Here is a 21,810-nt window from a genome sequence, read left to right as displayed (position 1 = left end):
GGGTGTGTGTGTCTGTGTGTGTGTCTGTGTGTGTGTATGCGAGCATGTGTGTCACTTTTGTTGCAGGGAATGGACTCAGATAGATAGGAAACTTGAACTGACCAGGGCCATTGGAACTTAGCGGTGAGTTCAAATGTAACCGATTTTGGTTATACCTATGACACTGGTGTCATGAATTGATGCGCTTTGAAGGGTAACATCCATCTAAATAGAACATTTGAACTTTTTTAAATGTCTCAATTCTAAATATTGCAGAAAAATAGGTTGAAATGGTCAGTTAGAGTAAAAAAGACATCTTACAGACTGATGGGGTTGACACACTATCTGTGTACTGGATTAGTGGTGCTGGAAGAGCACAGCAGTTCAGGCAGCATCCAACGAGCAGCGAAATCAACGTTTCGGGCAAAAGCCCTTCATCAGGAATAAAGGCAGTGAGCCTGAAGCATGGAGAGATAAGCTAGTGTGTAGGTTAGGAACTATACTGCCATCTAGTTGTTCAGTTTCAAAAATGCTCTGGGTTTCAATTCAACAAAAGTGATTATTATTATTATTATTATTATTATCATTACAAATGCTTGGCTGAGTTTCAAATGCTATAATTATCACAGCAGGAGATTCTTGATTCATAGTTTGATTGAGAATTTAATAAGGCATTAAAGAATTAGCTGTTTTTGATGTGAGGTCTGAATAGAGTGTGTTTAACTTTATAAGAGATTCACCATCTCAGGGGATTTAAAAGCTTGAATGATAGACATAAATAGGAGTTATGTTCCTCCCCCTACTAAGTGTGTAGTCGTGAGGACTCTGTTAGATTGTGAAAAGTGTTTTTTTCCATCACATCACGGCTCCTGAGATCTGCCCATGCAGGTACTGGCTATGGAGGTAGCAACATTGGACGTATGGGTGATGGTGATGGTGATGTTGTGGGTATGGCACAAACTGGAATGGAGAATGATGGGGGCTGCATGAGATGGTAGGGAAATGGCAGGGGGAGATGTAGGTGAAACAGCAAATAACCTACACAGACTTCCTAACCAGGGCACCTTAAGACCATAAGACCATAAGACATAGGAGTGGAAGTAAGGCCATTCGGCCCATCGAGACCACTCCGCCATTCAATCATGGCTGATACGCATTTCAGCTCCACTTACCAGCGTTCTCCCCGTAGCCCTTAATTCCTCTAGACAACAAGAATCTATCAATCTCGGCCTTGAAGACATTTAGCGTCCCGGCTTCCACTGCACTCCGTGGCAATGAATTCCACAGGCCCACCACTCTCTGACTGAAGAAATGTCTCCGCATTTCTGTTCTGAAATGACCCCCTCTAATTCTAAGGCTGTGTCCACGGGTCCTAGTCTCCTCGTCTAACGGAAACAATTTCCTAGCATCCACCTTTTCCAAGCCATGTATTATTTTGTACGTCTCTATTAAGTCTCCCCTTAATCTTCTAAACTCCAACGAATACAATCCCAGTATCCTCAGCCGTTCCTCATATGCTAGACCTGTCATTCCAGGGATCATCCGTGTGAATCTCCGCTGGACACGTTCCAGTGCCAGTATGTCCTTCCTGAGGTGTGGGGACCAAAACTGGACACAGTACTCCAAATGGGGCCTAACCAGAGCTTTATAAAGTCTTAGTAGTACATCTCTGCTTTTATATTCCAACCCTCTTGAGATAAGAGACAACATTGCATTTGCTTTCTTAATCACAGACTCAACCTGCATGTTTACCTTTAGAGAATCCTCGACTAGCACTCCCAGATCCCTTTGTGCTTTGGCTTTATTAATTTTCTCACCATTTAGAAAGTAGTCCATGCTTTTATTCTTTTTGCCAAAGTGCAAGACCTCGCACTTGCTCACGTTAAATTCCATCAGCCATTTCCTGGACCACTCTCCCAACCTGTCTAGATCCTTCTGTAGCCTCCCCACTTCCTCAGTACTACCTGCCTGTCCACCTAACTTCGTATCATCGGTAAACTTCGCTAGAATGCTCCCGGTTCCCTCATCCAAATCATTAATATATAATGCGAACAGCTGTGGCCCCAGAACCGAACCCTGCGGGACACCGCTCGTCACCAGCTGCCATTCTGAAAAAGAACCTTTTATCCCAACTCTCTGCCTTCTGTTAGACAGCCAATCCTCAATCCATCCCAGCAGCTCACCTCGAACACCATGGGCCCTCATCTTGCTCAGCAGCCTCCCGGGTTGCACCTTATCAAAGGCCTTTTGAAAGTCCAGATAGACTACATCCACTGGGTTTCCCTGGTCTAACCTACTTGTTACCTCTTCAAAAAATTCCAACAGGTTTGTCAGGCATGACCTCCCTTTACTAAATCCATGTTGACTTGCTCTAATCAGACTCTGCTCTTCCAAGAATTTAGAAACCTCATCCTTAATGATGGATTCTAGAATTTTACCAACAACCGAGGTTAAGCTGATTGGCCTATAATTTTCCATCTTTTGCCTTGATCCTTTCTTGAACAAGGGGGTTACAACTGCGATCTTCCATTCATCCGGGACCTTTCCTGACTCCAGTGACTCTTGAAAGATCTCAACCAATGCTTCTGCTATTTCCTCAGCCACCTCTCTTAGAACTCTAGGGTGTATCCCATTGGGGCCAGGAGATTTATCAATTTTAAGACTTTTTAACTTTTCTAGCACTATCTCTTTCGTAATGGCAACCATACTCAACTCAGCCCCGTGACACCCTTTAATCTTTGGGATATTACTCATGTCTTTCACTGTGAAAACTGACGCAAAGTACTTGTTAAGTTCTCCTGCTATTTCCTTATCTCCCATCACTAGGCTTCCTGCATCAGTTTGAAGTGGCCCAATGTCTACTTTTGCCTGTCGTTTGTTTCTTATGTACTGAAAGAAACTTTTACTATTATTTCTTGATACACACCTGCCCCCTGTGACCACCCAGAATTTCTTTCTGGGATCACAAAACTGGATGTAACAGGTCCCTTCCAGGCTGGGTGGATCTGTCGCACAGGGAGATGGCTCACCCTGGAGACACAGGTTTGGTCTTCAGTGTCTATTTGAAGCATTCTCAGGTTAGATAGAATGCAGCCAACTGGAGATTTAAAGCTCAATCTACCAATCTAACTATGTATCTTAGCTCTAGGCACAGACAAAAAGCATTTTCACACCCGCCACATTTATGGGGTTTCTTTGCAGTGGGAGTGCAGTGGCTGTAGCCATATCCCGCTCTTTCAGAACCACATGGCCAAGATTAGGAAAATAGTCACCTCACAATTAGCTGTGACAGGAAACATGCAAGCAGTCGATAATAACCATCCCCTTCCTCACCGATTAACTACTCATGGTTTGATGATTAATTCCGAAATAAAATGGGAATGAATTAGACCTTGTCACACAGAATCGTGTGCTCAGCAAAATGTCTTAAGATCAAACCCTTCAGTGGATAGACTCCCCTAATCAAGTACAAAACCTTGCAAAGACACTTAGAAAAAACAAACATAATCTCTTCGTGGTTAAAGCTGTAAAACAGAGTTCAAGTGAAATTTATTTTTTTCAAATATAAGTGCATCCGTTCAGTCAATTCTTTTTCTTAATAGCTATAATATGTGCATTGCCTGCCTATTTTCAAATACTTTTCCTGCAATTTTATGATTTGACTTAAATGTGCAGTCAATGATCAAGAGTTATTTTAAGTCTCACGTACAGGTCTGACTTACAAAAAACAGGGCCCAAGATTATGCATTGCACACAAGCCAATAAAATACTTCCTAGCCACTTGCATGGAGAGGTGGGGGGAGAACAGGAAGAAATCAATGATCAGTGGAAATGAAGATTGCGAGAAGGGAGGTGAGATAGATACATAGTAAAATTGAGAAACAACTCTCACAGAAATGTGTGACCAAAGAGAGAGAGAGAGAGAGTCCAGGGGGCACTGAGGTAGGAGATGAAGTGGGGGACAGAAAGGGCGTGGAGGTAAGAGATGCTGGACTTGAGGGATCTCTAGCTGGGGCTTGCCTCATCAAGATGAGGGAGTGGCAAGAGATGGAGTTGGCGCAGAGGGAAATAAAATACCTCGAAGGAGATGAACCAACAACTTTGCAGTGGAGGGCATCTCTAGCTCTGACAACTAGTCAGAATAAACCCTGACAGGCAAACATTCACACCGAGACTTGGTCATGATGGAATGTGCAGGGGCTGTGCACTAAAGGAGTGTTTAGCTCAGTTGGCTGGGTGGCCAGTCTGTAACACAGAGCGATACCAACAATGTGGGCTCCATTCCTGCACTGGCTGAAGTTAACATCAAGAACTCTCTTTCTCAACCTCCACCCACACCCTCAGGTTAAACTGACACCACCACCAGTTGCCTCTCTCTAACGAGGGAATGGGACTATTGCACCTTCACCACACACGTTTTTTGGATTTATTTTTAATTGATCAAACAATCCAACCTGCTTCCTAATTCTGTAATTTTTTTCTCCTCCACACCACTACTCTTAGTCATCCAGTTGTAAAGTCACACAACATGGAAACAGACCCTTGGTCTAACCAGTCCATGCCAACCATGTTCCCAAACCAAATTAGTCTCACTTGCCTACGTTTGGCGCATATCCCTCGAAACTCTTCCTATTCATGTACTTTCCAAATGTCTTTTAATCCTGCATCCCCCACTTCCTCTGGCACCTCATTCCTCACACAAACCACTCTCTTGTGTAAAAAATGTTGCCCTCATGTCCTTTTTATACCTTTCTCCTCTCACCTTTAAAATATGGCCTCCCAGTTTTGAATTCCCCCACTTTAGGGAAAAAGAAACATTTCCTATTTGTCTAATCTATGCCCTTCATGATTTAATAAACCTCTAAGAGGTCACTCTTCAACCTCCTATGCTCCGATGAAAAAAAGCCCCAGCCTATTTATAATTCAAACCCTGCATCCTGGCAACATCCTGGTAAATCTTTTCTGAACCTTCTCCAATTTAATAATATCCTTTCCAAAGCAGAGCAACCAGAACTGCACCGATCTTCCTTTGGAGAACCACTTTAAATGTACAGGCATTTGTTACAGACCCTCGGGGACCCTGGCCCTGGGATTTGCAGCAGGTGGGAAGGGGACAGGCGATGGTATCTGGGTGATGATAACCCCAGGAATGCCATGATTACAGGGCATTTGACAACTTTAATAGCAAGACCTGACTGACCTTGTTTCACTCTGTCTGCAGCTCAGCAGCTGGGCAGGCTGCCTCGTGTTCACATGGCAAAACCAGCTACTGCAGTCCCTGAGCCATTAAATTCAATTAGCCATTAAAATCTGAGGTTCCAACCCTCAATCAACTGTTGTACATGGTGACCCACCTATCCAGAACAGGCTGACACAAAACCTATCGCAATTAACCCAGAAGTAGGTAGCTTTCAGTAAGCTTAAGGCCCAGGGCAGTGTGGAAGAGATTGCGGGAAGATGAGATGAGAGGTGTGGTTACTGCCGGTAACTGGTTCTCCAGCATTTCATGTGGGGCCAAAAGCAGCAGGGTTGCATTTTCCCAATCCCCCCCAGCGAGCCATAATCTCACAGTCCACCCCAACCACACCCTGCCCACCTCCCAACAGTAAAATTTACCTCACGCGAAAACTCCCCCCCCCCCCCAACCCAATGCCCCAGCTTCCTTGTTGGGGGGAGGAGTTGAGAAGGTACAGACGTCCCCTATCCCTACCTCATGCACAGAGATGAAACACTGCCCTCAGTGGCCAGAACGTGCATTACTCTTGAGAGCAAGGGTGCTCCTCACAACTTCAGGGGAGTTCATTTCTAATCGAAAACTCCAGATTTTCTCAGGTGAGTGGGGGAAAAAAAACATGACTTTCGATGCTTTTATTTCAATCTACAAGCGTGATTGTCCTCTCTACTTCCAAGTGGGCTTTTGCTGTTATACAGCCACATGCAATTCTGAAGAAGGTCAAAGCTGCTCTTTTGGACACTGACCCCTGGGATTTATTTATAACCAGTCAGGACACATTATCGTAGTTTTTATTTACTTGATTTAAAACTGGTGATTCTGGTATTCTAAGCAAAGGCCGTCTGCTGAGTTCAAGGTTGCCATGCAGATAAATGCAAACTCGCATTTGGCATGCGATCACTTGACTGAGTATCTCGTAAAGTACAGCTCAGAAACCAGGACCATCAGCCCATCATGTTTGTGCTGACCATGATGCCATTCTAAACAATCCTATCTGCCTGCACATGGCCAGTATCCCTCTAATCTCTGCCTAATCTGAGTCTACCTAAAAGCCTCTTTGTCACGTCCTCAAAAAAAACTCAATCAAATTTGTGAGACAAGACCTCCCCCGCATAAAGCTATGCTGACTATAGGCTCTTTCTTTTCCAAATGTGATTAAATCCTGCACCTAAGTCTTATTCGGGATGTAAAAATGAATGATGTGCTTGGGTCTTTAATTCTCCAAATTGAACTATGGAGACTATGTTTGTGTACATTGATGCAAGAGTTTCTCTGGATCTTTAATCATTTCTTTCATTGGCAATATTTTTGAACAAGAATTCTTCTACATTTGCTACATTACTGCCCCACAGGCTATTTGGATTTGCTGGCTTAGTGGAGTCATATTCCTCTGGCCCAGTGTTCCTCTGGAATATTGACCCAGTGTTTCTCTGGAATGTTGACCCAGTGTTTCTCTGGAATGTTGACCCAGTGTTTCTCTGGATTATTGACCCAGTGTTTCTCTGGAAAGTTGACCCAGTGTTTCTCTGGATTATTGACCCAGTTTTCTCTGGTTTAGTGGCCAATGTTTCTCTTGATTCCTGACCAACTTTCTCCCAATTACAGTCCAAAGTTTCACTCAACTTCTGGCCAGTGTTTCTCTGTATTATCTATCCAGTGTTTCTCTGCATTATTGGCCCACTGTAACTTAACAAAAAAAGCCCATTTCTGCAGACTGCAGCAAGAAAAAAAACAATCTAACCATGAGAAAACTACATCCCTCGATTTGTTTCCTTTTTTCATTCCTGCCTCTCTTGAGAATGGCTGAAAAATCATTAAATCTGTAACAAATGAGGGGCAGGGGTGATATTACTGCTGCATTCTCATGAACTTACCAATTGTCACACAGGATGGGTCACCCCCACTGGCACACGGAGCCTCTGTGACATTCTCTCCAACCCACTGTGTTGAGGCAACGGTTGCAGCAGATGTGGTGGTTGCTGGAAGAACAAAGCAGTTCAGGTGAGGTTGCAGAACAAGTTGGTAATTTAGAATTATATCACTTTTCAAAGCGCAAAACCGATGAGACAGCGTGTACTGAGGACATGCGATGTGCTTGAGAAGAGGGTTAGAAATTGCAGGACAATAAAGGCTCATCATGTCCTCACTGTGGTTCACACCCAGTGAATTAGTCTTGCTGGAAATTGGATAAGGAAAGGAAATTGAGGTGAAGTGAATGACCGGGAATGGAGGTACAGTCTGCAATTCCACACCAACTTGCATTTCTGTAGCACCTTTGGTGTAGCAGAATATCTCAAGCCGTTTCACAGGAGTGTTATCAGACAAAGTTTGAGACTGAACATAAGATATCCAGACGGGCAAAAAGCTTGATCAAACAGGTAGGTGTTATGGGGCTTCCTACTGGAGAAAAGAGGGGTTTTGGAAAGGAAGTCTAGAACTTTGGGGCCTCGGCACTTCAAGACACGCCTATGAATGTTGGGGCTAGAGAGATCTCAGAGGGTTGTTGCACTGGAGGGGTTTATGTAATTGGAAGAATATGTACTTCAATGCATCACTGCCTGACAACTCAGTCCAGGATTTCTCATTTTGATTAACCTTTCTGCGAATGCATTTTACATAAACCTTGCCTGGATCTTATAATTAATTACATTATAAACTACTCCCCGACAGATTGACAAATTATCTTCCCTTTGCAACTGAGCGAGATTAGTGCAAATCTGCTCCATACAAATTTGCCAGTTATGAAAATAGACCTTCATAATTGTAAATGTTATTAGGAAGCAATTACTCCAAATGCACACATACACACATACACAAACAAATACACTGAAATCTGTGACCAATTTAAAACACAATGAGCCCTGTAAAAATACCTAAAGCATCTATTTTTTTCAAAAATGGTGTCTGGCCTGAGTTTCTACTTCAAGGCATGAAGGGAAGGCAGAATAAACAGATCAGTTAGTATTCTGGATAATGTTTACTGTTCTACATTGGAACCAAGTTATTATAAAAAATGAATGAATCTCTTTCTTTCTTGATCCAACTTGGCATACTTTCAAAATTTGACTGCAACAAATCATTTCTTGATCACAATAGCTTTTTAAAATTCCTCAAAGGCTTTGCATTAAATCACCGCTAAAAGCAATCTCCTGCCAGTTTCCCAGAATATCTGATCCAATTGATCTGGGTTCAGTAACACACATTGCACCTCCTAATAAAGTAATGGGACAGAAAGCAGAAAGCACTAGTTGATTGAAAGAGCACATAATCCAGGCTGACGCTTTGATGCAGTACTGAGGGATTGCTGCGCGGTTTCAGGAGGTGAGCCAGGAAAATGAGGCACATGCCAACTTTCTCAGGCAGGTGTGAAAGATTCCACATCATAATACCAAAAACAGGAGAGCTCTTTGTTAATGTCCTGGCCAATATTCATCCCTCAACCGACATCGCTACCACAGATAATCTGGCCCTTATCTTATTGGGATCTTACCAAGCACAAATTGGTTGGTGAGTTGTCTCTGTTATGCTTCAAACATTACTCAATTGCCCGTGAAACATCTTAGGCTATTGTGTGGTTTCAAAAGGGGTGAGTCTTATGATCCCATCCTCTGCTAACACCAGGTCTTAGAATGAAACCTCATTGTTAGACCTTAACTTGACATTTTTTTTAGAACCATGGAGGTAAGTTGCTGGACACTCACCATGAAGCGATGGACTCTCACATGTGTCCACCGCTGTACTTTTAACGCAAAGAATAAAGCATTTATTACACCAGATAAACAGGAACGACATTACACGAGACAAAATGAAGTTGGAAAGATTTCATTACAGATATCAGAAGAAAAGAGATCAACAGATATCAAATTCACACTATATCTTGCATCCCAGCAAACATCCAAACACAGTGAAGAGTTACCACTATCTCCACACCACGGCTCCTTGCTCAGATTCAGACTAGTACAGCTGCTTTCGGTTTCCTTTTAGAAAACTTCTGGGCAGTCACAAGATGTCTTCTACCTTCTGCTAGAATCTCTTCCAAAACGCTTAAATCAAACTACAAACTAAACTCATCGTAATATTAACTTTTGAGCAACTACATGGGTTCATTCAATCCAATATATCTGCAACCTTTCACACTCTGGCATACAACACACCCAAACCGACTGATCTTTTGGATTGTTCTGCCTCTCTCTTGTCACTAAGCAGAAGCATGATTCATTCCTCTCCCTTTTTTTCTTAATGTACTTAACTGTTCACCTCACGGGTTTAAATCCTCATCAAAATGTGCATGACCAACAGCCACCTCGAGACTTTTCAGCGCCAACTCGTAGGGGCACTCAAACGAAACTAAACTTCCTTCTGAATTTACGGAACACAAGATATGAACTCAAATTAAAAATTGGATATTGTCCTGAACAGTAAGAAATAATGCCTTGTATTTCCATGAGTGAAGCACATTTAAGAAACATAGGGAATAGCTCTTTGTCCAATAGTCCGTAAAGCTGTTGACACTAATTAAGTCCCCATATTTTAACCAAAGCATAGCCCCACAACCCACTGCTGGAGTTCAGCTTCTGCATTAAGCTGATTGACAGCATCCATTGTGAATAGTCAAGGTCCTGACTAACAGAATAATTAAAACAAAATGATTGCGAGTATTTTTTTCCCCAGTTTCTGGTTGGCTTGCTGAGCTCTGAGAAGCTGTGCTGGAATGTAGAGCTTAAACTCTCAAGAGATAAAGGCTCTGTATTTCAACAGGACAACTGGTTCCAAATTAGAACAACCAGTGCACGACACAAAGTAGTCTCTTGTTTGTAGCGTGCTTTGGGATGTCTGAGATTCTGAAACATCTTGTAAATGCTGGCCTCTCTTTAAATACCATGGAAACCCATTCACCCTGATCAACAGGAAGTAGAGATGAGGAGACAATGTATAGCTGAATGCAATGAAGGGAGCATGTCACATGTCACCTCACAATTGTATTGTCAGTAATTGGCACCAACATGGGACTTCAGACAGAGGAAATGCCTGGAATGTACAAGTCAGAAATAGCTCAACAGGTCCTTGTTAGTGTCTATTCCCCACATGAGCACTGACCCTTCTCTCTCCACATCACACCATTGGCAAATCCCTTTACTCTCGTCTCCCTCATGTGATTATCTAGCTTCACCTCAAATTCAACTCCCTGTGGAAGTGGTTTTCATAGTTTGTTGTGGCAGTAGATTGCACATTCATCTAGAGTGTGGTGCAAGAAAAACACAGCAGGTCAGGCAGCATCCGAGGAGCAGGAGAATGGACATTTCAGGCATACGCCCTTCATCAGGAATGCAGGGCTTCCTGATGAAGGGCTTATGCCAGAAACGTTGATTCTCCTGCTCCTCAGATGCTGCCTGACCTGCTGTGCTTTTCCAGTGCCATGCTCTCGACTCTGATCTCCAGCATCTGCAGTCCTCACTTTCTCCTATTTTTAGAATCAACACGAAAGAAGAGTTTCTTTGGCCTACCGAGTCTGTACCGCCAAACATATACTGCAATCCAACTAGTCCCACTTTACCCGCAGCAGGGCCATTGCACTGAATGTTACAAGTGTGCATCCAAGTATGTTTTAAAGGCTCTGAGGTTTCCCATTTCATCATCTCCCATGGCAGTGGATTCCATATTCCAACGCCACTCTAACCACACGATATTGTGATCCTCATACTGGTCTCCTTCATAAATAGAAAGGTCTTCTCCAAGTCAACCCAATCAAACCCCTTCATAATTTTGAACAGCTCTACCTAGTCATCAAAAGCCTTGCATCAGAGAAGAGAGCACCCAGCCTTTTCCATCTTGGACGATAATTGCACTCTTCATTCTGGTCGCATTCTTAGCAATCTGTTATTATACTTTCATCAGTGCTTCTTTGTAGAGCAGAGAGGAGTGTCTCAGTTTAGGTCCAATCATGATTATAGAGAGGACAAAAAAACAGTGAGATATTTTTCCACCACATAGCTTGCCATCTATGTCTTAATCAGCACCATGTGGAGGAGGCTGGAGAGCTATACTTTGCTGATTACTGGAGGAATCATGATGATGGTTTTGGGATGGGGGGGGATGGTGGAAGGAAGCAGGGAGGAGAGAGGAGGCCGGCAGATATGCACTAATGAGAGACCAAAAAAGTATAAAAATGGGAAGAGATGAAAGCTGGAGGAGGCAGAGATTATTCCAGGATCTGAAGAAATATTATTGGGAATCTCTAAAGGCATTGGGCACTGTAATCATCAGCAGATGTCTGGGTCTTTCACACTGAAGGCTAACTTAACAAGACCACAAGGCCATCCTGCATTGTTTGTGGTGACTTATGACATCCCGGTAAACGAGTGAACAAGATCCCCCTCCAGTGCAGTGTCCTTGTGGGGAATCTTGCCTAGTCATAATATATTCCAACTAGCAGACTGTGGTGGCCAGGATAGCAGTGAGCGAGGTTGGTTTGTGAAGTATCTAACTCTAACCCTCCAAGGCTGATTGGGAACAGATCCTCTCACTTGACAACTTCCTGCATCAGCATCTAAAGACGCTGAGCATTTGAATGTGGTTTCAGTAAGCACTTCCCCACGCCTCCCAAACATCTGGCGAACAGCTCCAGGCATTAACTGCCTTTATTTCAAGAAAAGGAAAATCACAATTATCAATTCATAAGGGGGCGGCTGAACTGCAAACGCAAATTGCAGAGCCCGAGACACACTCTTGCTCTACGAGTCCATCTCCGCCATATAACTGTCGAGAGATTAATTTCACACAATCCCTTTGAGATGTCTCTACATTTTTCAAAAAGCTGAACTCCACATCTGGGTTATTCGTTCAGGATCATTTAACAATTTATAGTATTTTTTCACAACATTTCTTGGCATAAGTATGACCGAACTATTGCATATGTGTGTGTGTGTGTGTGTGTTCGTGAGGTCACACATGGAGGCACCAGCAAGTCAACCAGCAACTGAGATCTCTCTATCTCTATTTCCTCTTTCAGCCATTTCCTCACGCCCTAGCTCTTTGATGAAGCATTGGTTAGATGTTCAGAGATCACTCTGCGCAGCTTGGCATCAAGCTTTGTTTGGAAACACTCCCGTGTAACGCCTTGCGTTGATTTGCTGCACTTGAAGGTGCTATACAAATGCAAAGTTGTTGGTGTTAGCACTGAGGCTGGATATCTTTTATAAAATAGGCTAGAGGATGCTGGAAGTACTCAGTGCCAGATCCACGTCAGCAAGTTGTCGGGCCTGATAAATTCCAAGCATTTTCTGTGCACAGAACTGTGGTTCTTGAGAGACTGAGGGTGGAGTGTGCAAATTGGTCACCAAATGTGATTGTGCGCAAGTGTGAATCTCAGGTGAGTGAGATTGTGTGGAGATTGTGTGCTAGTTTGAGCACTGGAATGAATGGGTATGACTTGATTCCAAATACTGTAGTGAGCGAGTGAGATTGTGCATCTGAAGATTGTGCATGTGAAAATATTGACGTGCGTGGGTGAGACTGAATGTAAACAAGTCTATGAATGAGTCAGAATACATGAATGTCAGTGGAAGTTTGTGAATGCATGACTGATATCAATCAAGACCTCACATAGATGTAATCTGTCAAAGTTGCGAAACGGAATCTGGGGCTAAAGATCAGGTCACTGATCTTGGCAGTGCTACTCCACTAGGAAATTACAACGATCCATTGCCTTGGTATAGACAAAAGAGACACACACAGACAGACATACACTCTGTGACACACACGCGTGCACACACATACACAGACATACACACACACGCATGCGCGCGTGTGCACACACACACACAGGCATACACACACACAGACACACACTCTGACACATGCACACAGACACTGATACACACACACACAGACGCACACACACACACTTGCACACTCAAACATGCACACACACATAAACATACACAGGCACTGACACACATAGACATGCACACACACACATGCACAGACATGCACACATAGGCACACACACTGCCACACACTGATATGCGCACACACATACAGATACACACACACACACCCTGAAACAGACATACATGCACACACACACAGATACACACACACACACACACACAATTACACAGGCAAAAACACACACACACACACACACGCACACACAGTCACATATACTGACATATATTCGCATACACCCACACACAAGAACACAAACAAGCACTCACACATAGGCATACAGATAAAAATAGCAAAATACACATACACACCTAGGCTCGCACACACACATGCACACACATAGGTACAGATATTTGTGCAAGCACACACTGATGCACCCAAATACACAGTCACACAAGCACACACAAACGTCACACAGTTGAACACTGTCTCTCACACACTGACACCTAGGCACACACAGGCATCCAGTGACACACAAACACACACACGCGCACAGATACACTGAGGCACTGGAACATGTAGAGACACACAGCCACATGCACACAAACGTTTGGAAATACACCTACCCATTAAATCACAGCCCTGCAGCTCAAAGCGCATCCCAATTCCAGCAGGGGACCATCTCTCTGGGTATACTCGGACAAAGCGTGCAGCAACAGGATCAAAGCGGCGGATCTCAGGTGTGTCGTAGTTCATGTTCCCTTCAAACATCTGAGAATAATGTAGAGAGACAGATTGAGTAAACTTGACCAGTTGACCACCACAGGTATCTCTCACAGCAACTATAAAAGGATTTCTCTACTGAAATAAACAAGATGCTAATTTAATCCTTCAATTAGAACTAAAGAAAGACTTGCATTTCTTTAACAACTTCCTCCACCTTAGCAGTTTAGATTCTGTTATAAAGTAGGAAACAGAGCAGCCAATCTGCACAAAACAAGGTCCAACAGGAACATTAAAACAAAGGCTGATGTAGTCTGTTTTAGTAATTAATGCCAGCCAGGGTCTTTTTAAAAATTTGTTAATGGCATGTCAGCATCGCTGGCTGGGTCAGTGTTTACGACCCACCCGTAGGAGTCAACCACATTGCGGTGGGTCTGGAGTCACATGTAGGCCAGACCAGTTAGAGACAACTGATTTCCTTCCCTACATTACAGGACATTAGTGAACGTACAGATGGTGGTGGGTGCATGGAATGCACTGCCAGTAGTGTTAGTAGAGTCAGATACGTTAGGGACGTTGAATGATAGTAAAACGAAGGGTATGTACGTTAGTTTGATCTTAGAGTAGGATGAAAGGTTGGCACAACATTGAGGGCTGAAGGCAACAGTGTTTGCCATTAGATTGGCGTTTTTATTTCATCAGCTGCTATGGTGGGATATGAGCCCATGTTTCCAGAACATTAGCCTGGGTTGGGAGCATTGGTGGGGGGGGGCGCGGGTGTTGGAGGTTGTGGTGTCTGGATTACTAGCCTAGTGATAGTAACAATAGATCATCACGTCTGGGGAGCTGATGCCTGCTCATCTTCAAAACAGAGGCATGGACCGTTTTAAGATGCACCCAAAGAGGGCAAGTGAGGCTGAAGTCTCACATGAGAGATGGTGCACTCGAAATGCACACCTCAGAACACCGTGGCAATGTCAGCCTGGAACAAATCATGGGAACTGGGATAAAAACCAAAAGAACTGCGGATGCCGTAACATTGGAAACAAAAACGGGACTTGCTGGGAAAGCTCAGCAGGTCCGGTAGCACGTGTGGAGTGAAATCAGAGTTAACGTTTCGGGTCCAGTCACCTTTCTTCCAAGCTGATGGTAGCTGGCAAAAAGTTATTTTCTTTAATGCAGAAGGTAGGGTTGGGGGGAGGGGCTAAGGAGTAAAAAATAGGTGGAGATACAGAGAGACAAGGACAGATGGACAGACAGAGGGATGGATAATGATCAGCCTGAGAGAGTGACGAGATGGAATGGGGTTTTCTCTAGGCTGATGCCTATCCCCTCAACTATCATCAGTAACAAAATGGAATATGCCTGGTTATTATCACAGGTCTGTCTGTGGGATCTTGCTGTGCGCACACTGGCAGTCATGCCTCATATGTTATAACAGCAGTTGAGAACACGAGAGAGGGTGCAGGCATAAAAAAAATGCTCTGCCTTCCCTTGTTTTCCTTTTGGCATGCAGTGAAGATGCAAATGTTACAAACCGCTCTGAATATTTCATTTGTCACGTCGCCCTGAGCTAGAAGTTGTAAATTAAGTCAACTGAAAACAAATGCAATAAATTGTTAATTGCTGAAAAAAAACTCGACTGGCAATATGTTTTTGTTTCTGTCTCTCTCCTTCTCTGATAATGAGAAACTATGTTTTCTAATATTTAAAGAGTGCTTGATTTATTCTCCACATCTCCTTTTCTTCCCTGTGGTTCCGTTCTTGTCTCAGAGTCTTGCTGCTCCAGTCGCAGAATGGGAAACATAGAACAGTGCAAAAAAGAGGCCATTTGGCCCAGTCTGGAACGGCTAACCTCTCTGAAAGAGGCTGGGTCCCATTACTTTCCCATTGCCTTGCAGTGATTTCCCCTTGCTGCAAGTCAACATCGGATTTGCTTCCACTGCTCACCCAGGCACAGCATTCGAGATCCACTGCATCGCTTGTTGCTAACCTGCAAGGCGTTAGGAATGGGAGTGCATGTGACAGCACAGGTCTGACTGTCCCTGACAGCTTGTCAGTCACCAACAGAAGTTAATGTTCTTAGTCAGCATCAGTTTTACTGACAGTGAACATCAGTAAGAAAGGGGTACCCCAAATTGCCAGCAACAATTCATCCCAATCTATGAGGCAAACTCAATAAGCTTTGAGCAACGCTATCTCCTTAAGAGAGACAGGCACGGACTGACGTCACGTGAGCCTGGAGGAAGTGGCACATTCCCACTTTTACTTTGAGTATTACTATTCTGGTAAACATTCTCTCTGCCCTCCCTTAAGGCCTCAACCGACTTCCAGATGTAGAGGCCCCACTTCAGTGCCTAACAGTACAAGCACAAGCACCTCGAAAACACTCCTTGAGATCCCAAGGACAGCTGTCACTGTCTCCTCTTCCCGCACACAGGTTACAAAACCTGGCATATTGTTTCCATTATCAGAAAGGAGGCAGATTGCATAGGTTAAGATTCCAAGTCACTTTTCCACTCAGCATTCAAATTATGTGAAATTAATTCAATTACTTTAACCTAGCTGGACTCAATGGTCTGGACAAAATAAAGAGCCCAGGCTCGAATTTCTAACTGGCTCATACGTGTGTGGGATCGTTGATGAAGGTGTGTAGATGAGACAACTTGTAGTAGCCCACCGTCCACCAAATCTTAACATTTAGACAACATTAGGTGACACAGTTGTGTAGCAGTTGGAACACAGGTGGTGTCTACAAAACTTGGTCTCCACTCCACTCGCCTTCCCCAACTTCCCTCATCCCAGTGTGTTCCCGTCTTCAAGAGAGCAAAGGTGATTGTGGTTATCTTTTTTTTCAAAAGCTAAGTGTTGACACCCCAGTGCCAACCAATAAGCTGGGAGAGGAGATGGGATTTACAACAGGATTTTGGAGAGTCCACTGTGCTGCAAAGAGAGTGAAGAGCAAAACCCGGTGCGGGGTGCTGGGAATCAGGATCAAGAACAGAAATTGCTGGAAAAAGCTCAGCAGGTCTGGCAGTACATGTGCAGACAGAGTCGAGTTAACATTCTGAGTGCAGTGACCACTCTTAGAGTCATTGAGTCAGAGAGATGTACAGCATGGAAACAGATCCTTCGGTCCAACCCGTCCATGTCGACCAGATGTCCCGACCCAATCTATTCCCATCTGCCAGCACCCGGCCCATATCCCTCCAAACCATTCCCATTCATACACCCATCTAGATTCCTTTTAAATGGTGCAATTGACCCAGCCTCCAGCACATCCTCTGGCAGCTCATTCCATACATGTACCACCCTCTGCGTGAAAAAGTTGCCCGTTAGGTCTCTTTTATATCGTTCCCCTCTCACCCTAAACCTATTCTGAAATATAAAGAGTGTCTATCTCAATGACAGCAAAGAGAACTCATAACTTAAACCACAGCAAAGTCTCCTGTGAATAGCAGGATTATTTAATGCAGGAATTGGAGGATAGATGTATAAATCATACTTGTTAAATAAATTCCATTCAGGAGCTCTAGCTCCCATTGATGAGGGAATGACCCAGTCACCTCTGTTCTGACTGGGTCCTGTGCTACCTTTTTAGTACACAGTGGTCAACCTTATTAGGCACAAATGCTTTGCAAAAAGAAATGGAAGAAATTGAGGGCCGCACCTTATGCCGTGATCCTCCAGATTCCTTCACAAATGTCCAGTTGGCTCCATTCATGCTGTACGCCAACTTAAACTTCCGTACAAAAGCCTTGTTCTCCCCTCCTGTCCCACCATCCATGACCGACGCTCCGCGCGCCCCCTGGATGATGATGGCACTGACGGTCTTCGGCGTGGGCAAGGCCACCTGGAGCCACTCCGTGCCGGGCGGAGGGTGAGGTTGCCGTGGGTACCAACCAGATCGGCTGGCGATGAGCCGGGCACTACCTGGCGACCAGTGGTAGTCCCGGGTAGAGGAGGCTGTGATCTGGGAGTCAGGGATGATGCCAGACAGCATTCCCAGCATATCGGAGCACGGTGCATCTGTTAAAAGAGACAGAGTGTTGGCTATTCAACCAATCTACAACTCTAAGTTGCTTGTAATAATATCCTACTGTCTTTACTATTCCTTACCTACATACCAACCCTGTGACCCTTCAAGATCACGCTGCTCTGGCCTCTTGAACAATTCACAATTGCTTTCATTCTGACTTTAGTGGCCCACACTTCCAAACAACTTGGTCCTGAGCTCTGTGACTAGATACCAGCAGCAAAGTGGTTATGGTACTAGACTAGTAACTCCTCAGATGTGATTTCAAATCAATAATAGAGGTCATGAAACAACTGGATTGTCACTAAAGTCCTTCAGAGAAGGAAAACGGCCGTCCTTTCTTGATCCAGTGGAGCTGCGGCTCCAGATTCAGAGATAACAGAGTTGCCTTGCCTCTGAAGTAGGATGTAAGAGCAGGAGTAGGCCAATTTGCCCCTTCAGCCTGCTTCATCATTCAATAAGATCGTGGCTTATCTTGTTGTGGTTTCCTGTCTGTTCCCCTTTGCCCTTGATTCCCCTGCCCATCAAAAGTTGAACTGAGCTTTGAGCAAATTTAAAGACCCAGCCTCCATTACCTTCCAAAGGGGAAAGCTCCACATTCTAGTGATGCTTTGAGTCTCTGTCTTAAGTGGGAGAGGGCTTTAATTCTTTAAAATATGTCCTCTTATTTTAGTCTTCCTCTCACCGGTAAAAATCCTCTGGAGTATCCAGCCTATCCAGTGTTTCAATGCAATCAATTCTCATTTTTCAAAACTCCAGTGGATATAGGCCTACCCTTTCTACAGAATATTAGCCTTTCATCCCGGCAGTGATTCGAGTGAACCTTCTCGATATATAAAGCTATATAAAGATATACAAAGCTACTATATCTTTGAGGAAATAAGGAGGCCACAACTGGATACAGTACTCCAGATGTGATCTCACCAATGCACTGCATCATTGCAGTAAAACCTCCTTACATTTATAGTCCATTCCAACTGGATTAATCAACAACATTCCATTTGCCTTGCACTTGCTGTATTTGTGTCCTAACTTCATGCAATTCATGTCCAGGTCCCTCTGTAGCCTAATGAATGACTGAGCAAACCACTCAGATGATGGTTCACTTGAACCTTCTCAAGCCATTTAGCGATGGGCAATAAATACTGCCCCAGCCGGTGATGCCCACCCTCGATAAATATGGCTAAATGAAGAAAATGTAACCTCCTGTATTTTTCTGGCTCTCTCCCCTTCTTCCTCCTCCTTAGAACGTCTAGAGACACACACAATTCTTACAGGGTTCAATAGGCTCAATACAGGTAGGATATTTGCCCAGACTTGGGTGGATTTAGAACCTGGGACACAGTTTCAGACAAGGAGGAAGGCCATTTGGGACTGAGATGAGGAGGTGTACAACAGTGTGAAGGCGATGGAATTCATTACCCCAGAGGCAAAGAACTCAGTCATTGAGACAGAGATTAATAAAGAGTTCAAGGGAATAAGGACAATAAGGGATCTGGGGAAAATGCCTTTTGAGGTAGAACATCAGCCATGAATGGAGAAGCAGACACAAAGGCCTACTCCTGCTGCAATTACACACGTTGCCAAACCTATGATCACAAAACTTACGAAATGGGAGAGGATTCGTGCAAAAACCCATGGCTTCTTTACTACCTCAACTGGCGCACGAACACGCCCTCGCACGTTCACCTTCCAATCAGTGATGAGTTAACAGACACTGCGAAGGCCATTCACCAATCCCAGCACGTGCTTTCTTAGTTGGCAGGGAAGTAAAGTGTGGGCAATGATCAGATGTTTGGAAGGGAGACGGGGAGACGGAGACAGGAGACAGAGACGGGAGATGAGAGATGGGAGACAGAGATGGGAGATAGAGACGGAGACAGAGACAGGAGACAGAGACAGGAGACAGAGACGAGAGATGAGAGACGGGAGACAGATACAGGAGACAGAGACGGGAGACAGAGACGGGAGACAGAGACGGGAGACAGAGACGGGAGATGAGAGACGGGAGACAGAGACAGGAGACAGAGACGGGAGATGAGAGACAGAGACGGGAGATGAGAGATGTGAGAGAGAGATGGGAGATGAGAGACGGGAGATGAGAGATGGGAGACAGAGACGGGAGATGAGAGATGGGAGACAGAGATGGGAGATGAGAGATGGGAGACAGAGACGGGAGATGAGAGACGGGAGACAGAGACGGGAGATGAGAGACGGAGACAGAGACAGGAGACAGAGACGGGAGATGAGAGACGAGAGACAGAGACGGGAGACAGAGACAGGAGATGAGAGACGGGAGATGAGAGATGGGAGACAGAGACAGGAGACAGAGACGGGAGATGAGAGACGGGAGACAGAGACGGGAGACAGAGACAGGAGATGAGAGATGGGAGATGAGAGACGGGAGACAGAGACAGGAGACAGAGATGGAGACAGAGACGGGAGATGAGAGACGGGAGATGAGAGACGGGAGACAGAGATGGGAGATGAGAGATGGGAGACAGAGACGGGAGACAGAGACGGGAGATGAGAGACGGGAGATGAGAGACGGGAGACAGAGACGGGAGATGAGAGATGGGAGACAGAGACGGGAGACAGAGACGGAGACAGAGACGGGAGACAGAGACGGGAGATGAGAGATGGGAGACAGAGACAGGAGACAGAGACGGAGACAGAGATGGGAGATGAGAGACGGGAGATGAGAGACGGGAGATGAGAGATGGGAGACAGAGATGGGAGATGAGAGATGGGAGACAGAGACAGGAGACAGAGACGGGAGATGAGAGACGGGAGACAGAGACGGGAGACAGAGACAGGAGACAGAGACGGGAAACAGAGACGGGAGATGAGAGACGGGAGATGAGAGACGGGAGACAGAGACAGGAGACAGAGACGGGAGACAGAGACAGGAGACAGAGACGGGAGATGAGAGACGGGAGATGAGAGACGGGAGACAGAGATGGGAGATGAGAGATGGGAGACAGAGACAGGAGACAGAGACGGGAGATGAGAGACGGGAGACAGAGACAGGAGACAGAGACGGGAGATGAGAGACGGGAGACAGAGACGGGAGACAGAGACAGGAGACAGAGACGGGAAACAGAGACGGGAGATGAGAGACAGGAGATGAGAGACGGGAAACAGAGACAGGAGACAGAGACGGGAGACAGAGACAGGAGACAGAGACGGGAGATGAGAGACGGGAGATGAGAGACGGGAGATGAGAGACGGACACCTACTTGTAATCTGGCAACCGTAGAGCTCGAAACGCATCGAAATTCCGTTTTTCCAAATCTGAGGCCGGATGCGAACAAAGCGAGCCAGGACGGGCGGTGTCAGTGTGTTCAGGACCACCTCGTTTCCATCCGTGTTGGCGGGAAACAACTAGGGAAGGAACGAGTGCATCAGTACAAGTTAACATGGGCCTACAATCCTCTGGATTTACGTCTCAACTCTTCTCCCAATGTAAAGTCCTCTGCTGTTACTCAAAGAGAGAGAAAGAACGCATGAAGACAAAAGGAACCATTGCAAAGTGATTGGGAGCCGATCTTTCACATTCTATTCGGGAACACTCCATACCCAATTTCAGACTTAGTTGGTAACAGATAAATTAAAGAGAACGTTGACATAAGCGACTTTATGGAATGATTTAACATACTGCAGTTCTTGACACTTGGACAATTTTCCCTTTCTCTATAACTTTCTTTTCACTTTTTTCTTCTTTCTCTTTTAATAGCTTACTTCACTTTCTGTACATGATTGCAATTTGATTTATATTTCTTACTTTATGCTTCCTGGTTTAAGCTCTGCGCGTCTCAGTGAGGATTCTCCAACTTGAATGGATGAGGAATAAAGGGTTTGGCTGGTGCCCTTGCTATTCACACAAGTCCCCTCAGAGGGCGCTGCATTGGAGCAGACACCCACTAGTAGCAAGAGTCCACCCTAATTCCCA

At 44.8% G+C, this 21,810-nt stretch overlaps 1 protein-coding gene across 5 annotated transcripts in view; it reads right to left on the bottom strand.

The window, feature by feature from the left end:
• The window catches only part of LOC140481915 (neuropilin-2-like), a 107,793-nt gene that overhangs the window by 26,371 nt on the left and 59,612 nt on the right, over positions 1–21,810 (bottom strand). For all 5 annotated transcript variants that reach the window (XM_072578588.1, XM_072578589.1, XM_072578587.1 and 2 more), the window contains 4 exons: positions 21,098–21,242; positions 17,493–17,851; positions 13,726–13,870; positions 7,087–7,191 (listed from right to left, as the gene is read on the bottom strand). In XM_072578588.1, coding sequence (XP_072434689.1) covers positions 7,087–7,191; positions 13,726–13,870; positions 17,493–17,851; positions 21,098–21,242 — 754 coding nt within the window. The remainder of the gene's footprint in view (positions 1–7,086; positions 7,192–13,725; positions 13,871–17,492; positions 17,852–21,097; positions 21,243–21,810) is intronic.

Source organism: Chiloscyllium punctatum, chromosome 10 (assembly GCF_047496795.1).
Source record: "Chiloscyllium punctatum isolate Juve2018m chromosome 10, sChiPun1.3, whole genome shotgun sequence".
In the NCBI taxonomy this organism is placed as follows: domain Eukaryota; kingdom Metazoa; phylum Chordata; class Chondrichthyes; order Orectolobiformes; family Hemiscylliidae; genus Chiloscyllium; species Chiloscyllium punctatum.
Note: the sequence above shows the minus strand (reverse complement) of the source record. Positions and strands in the feature narration are given on the sequence as shown.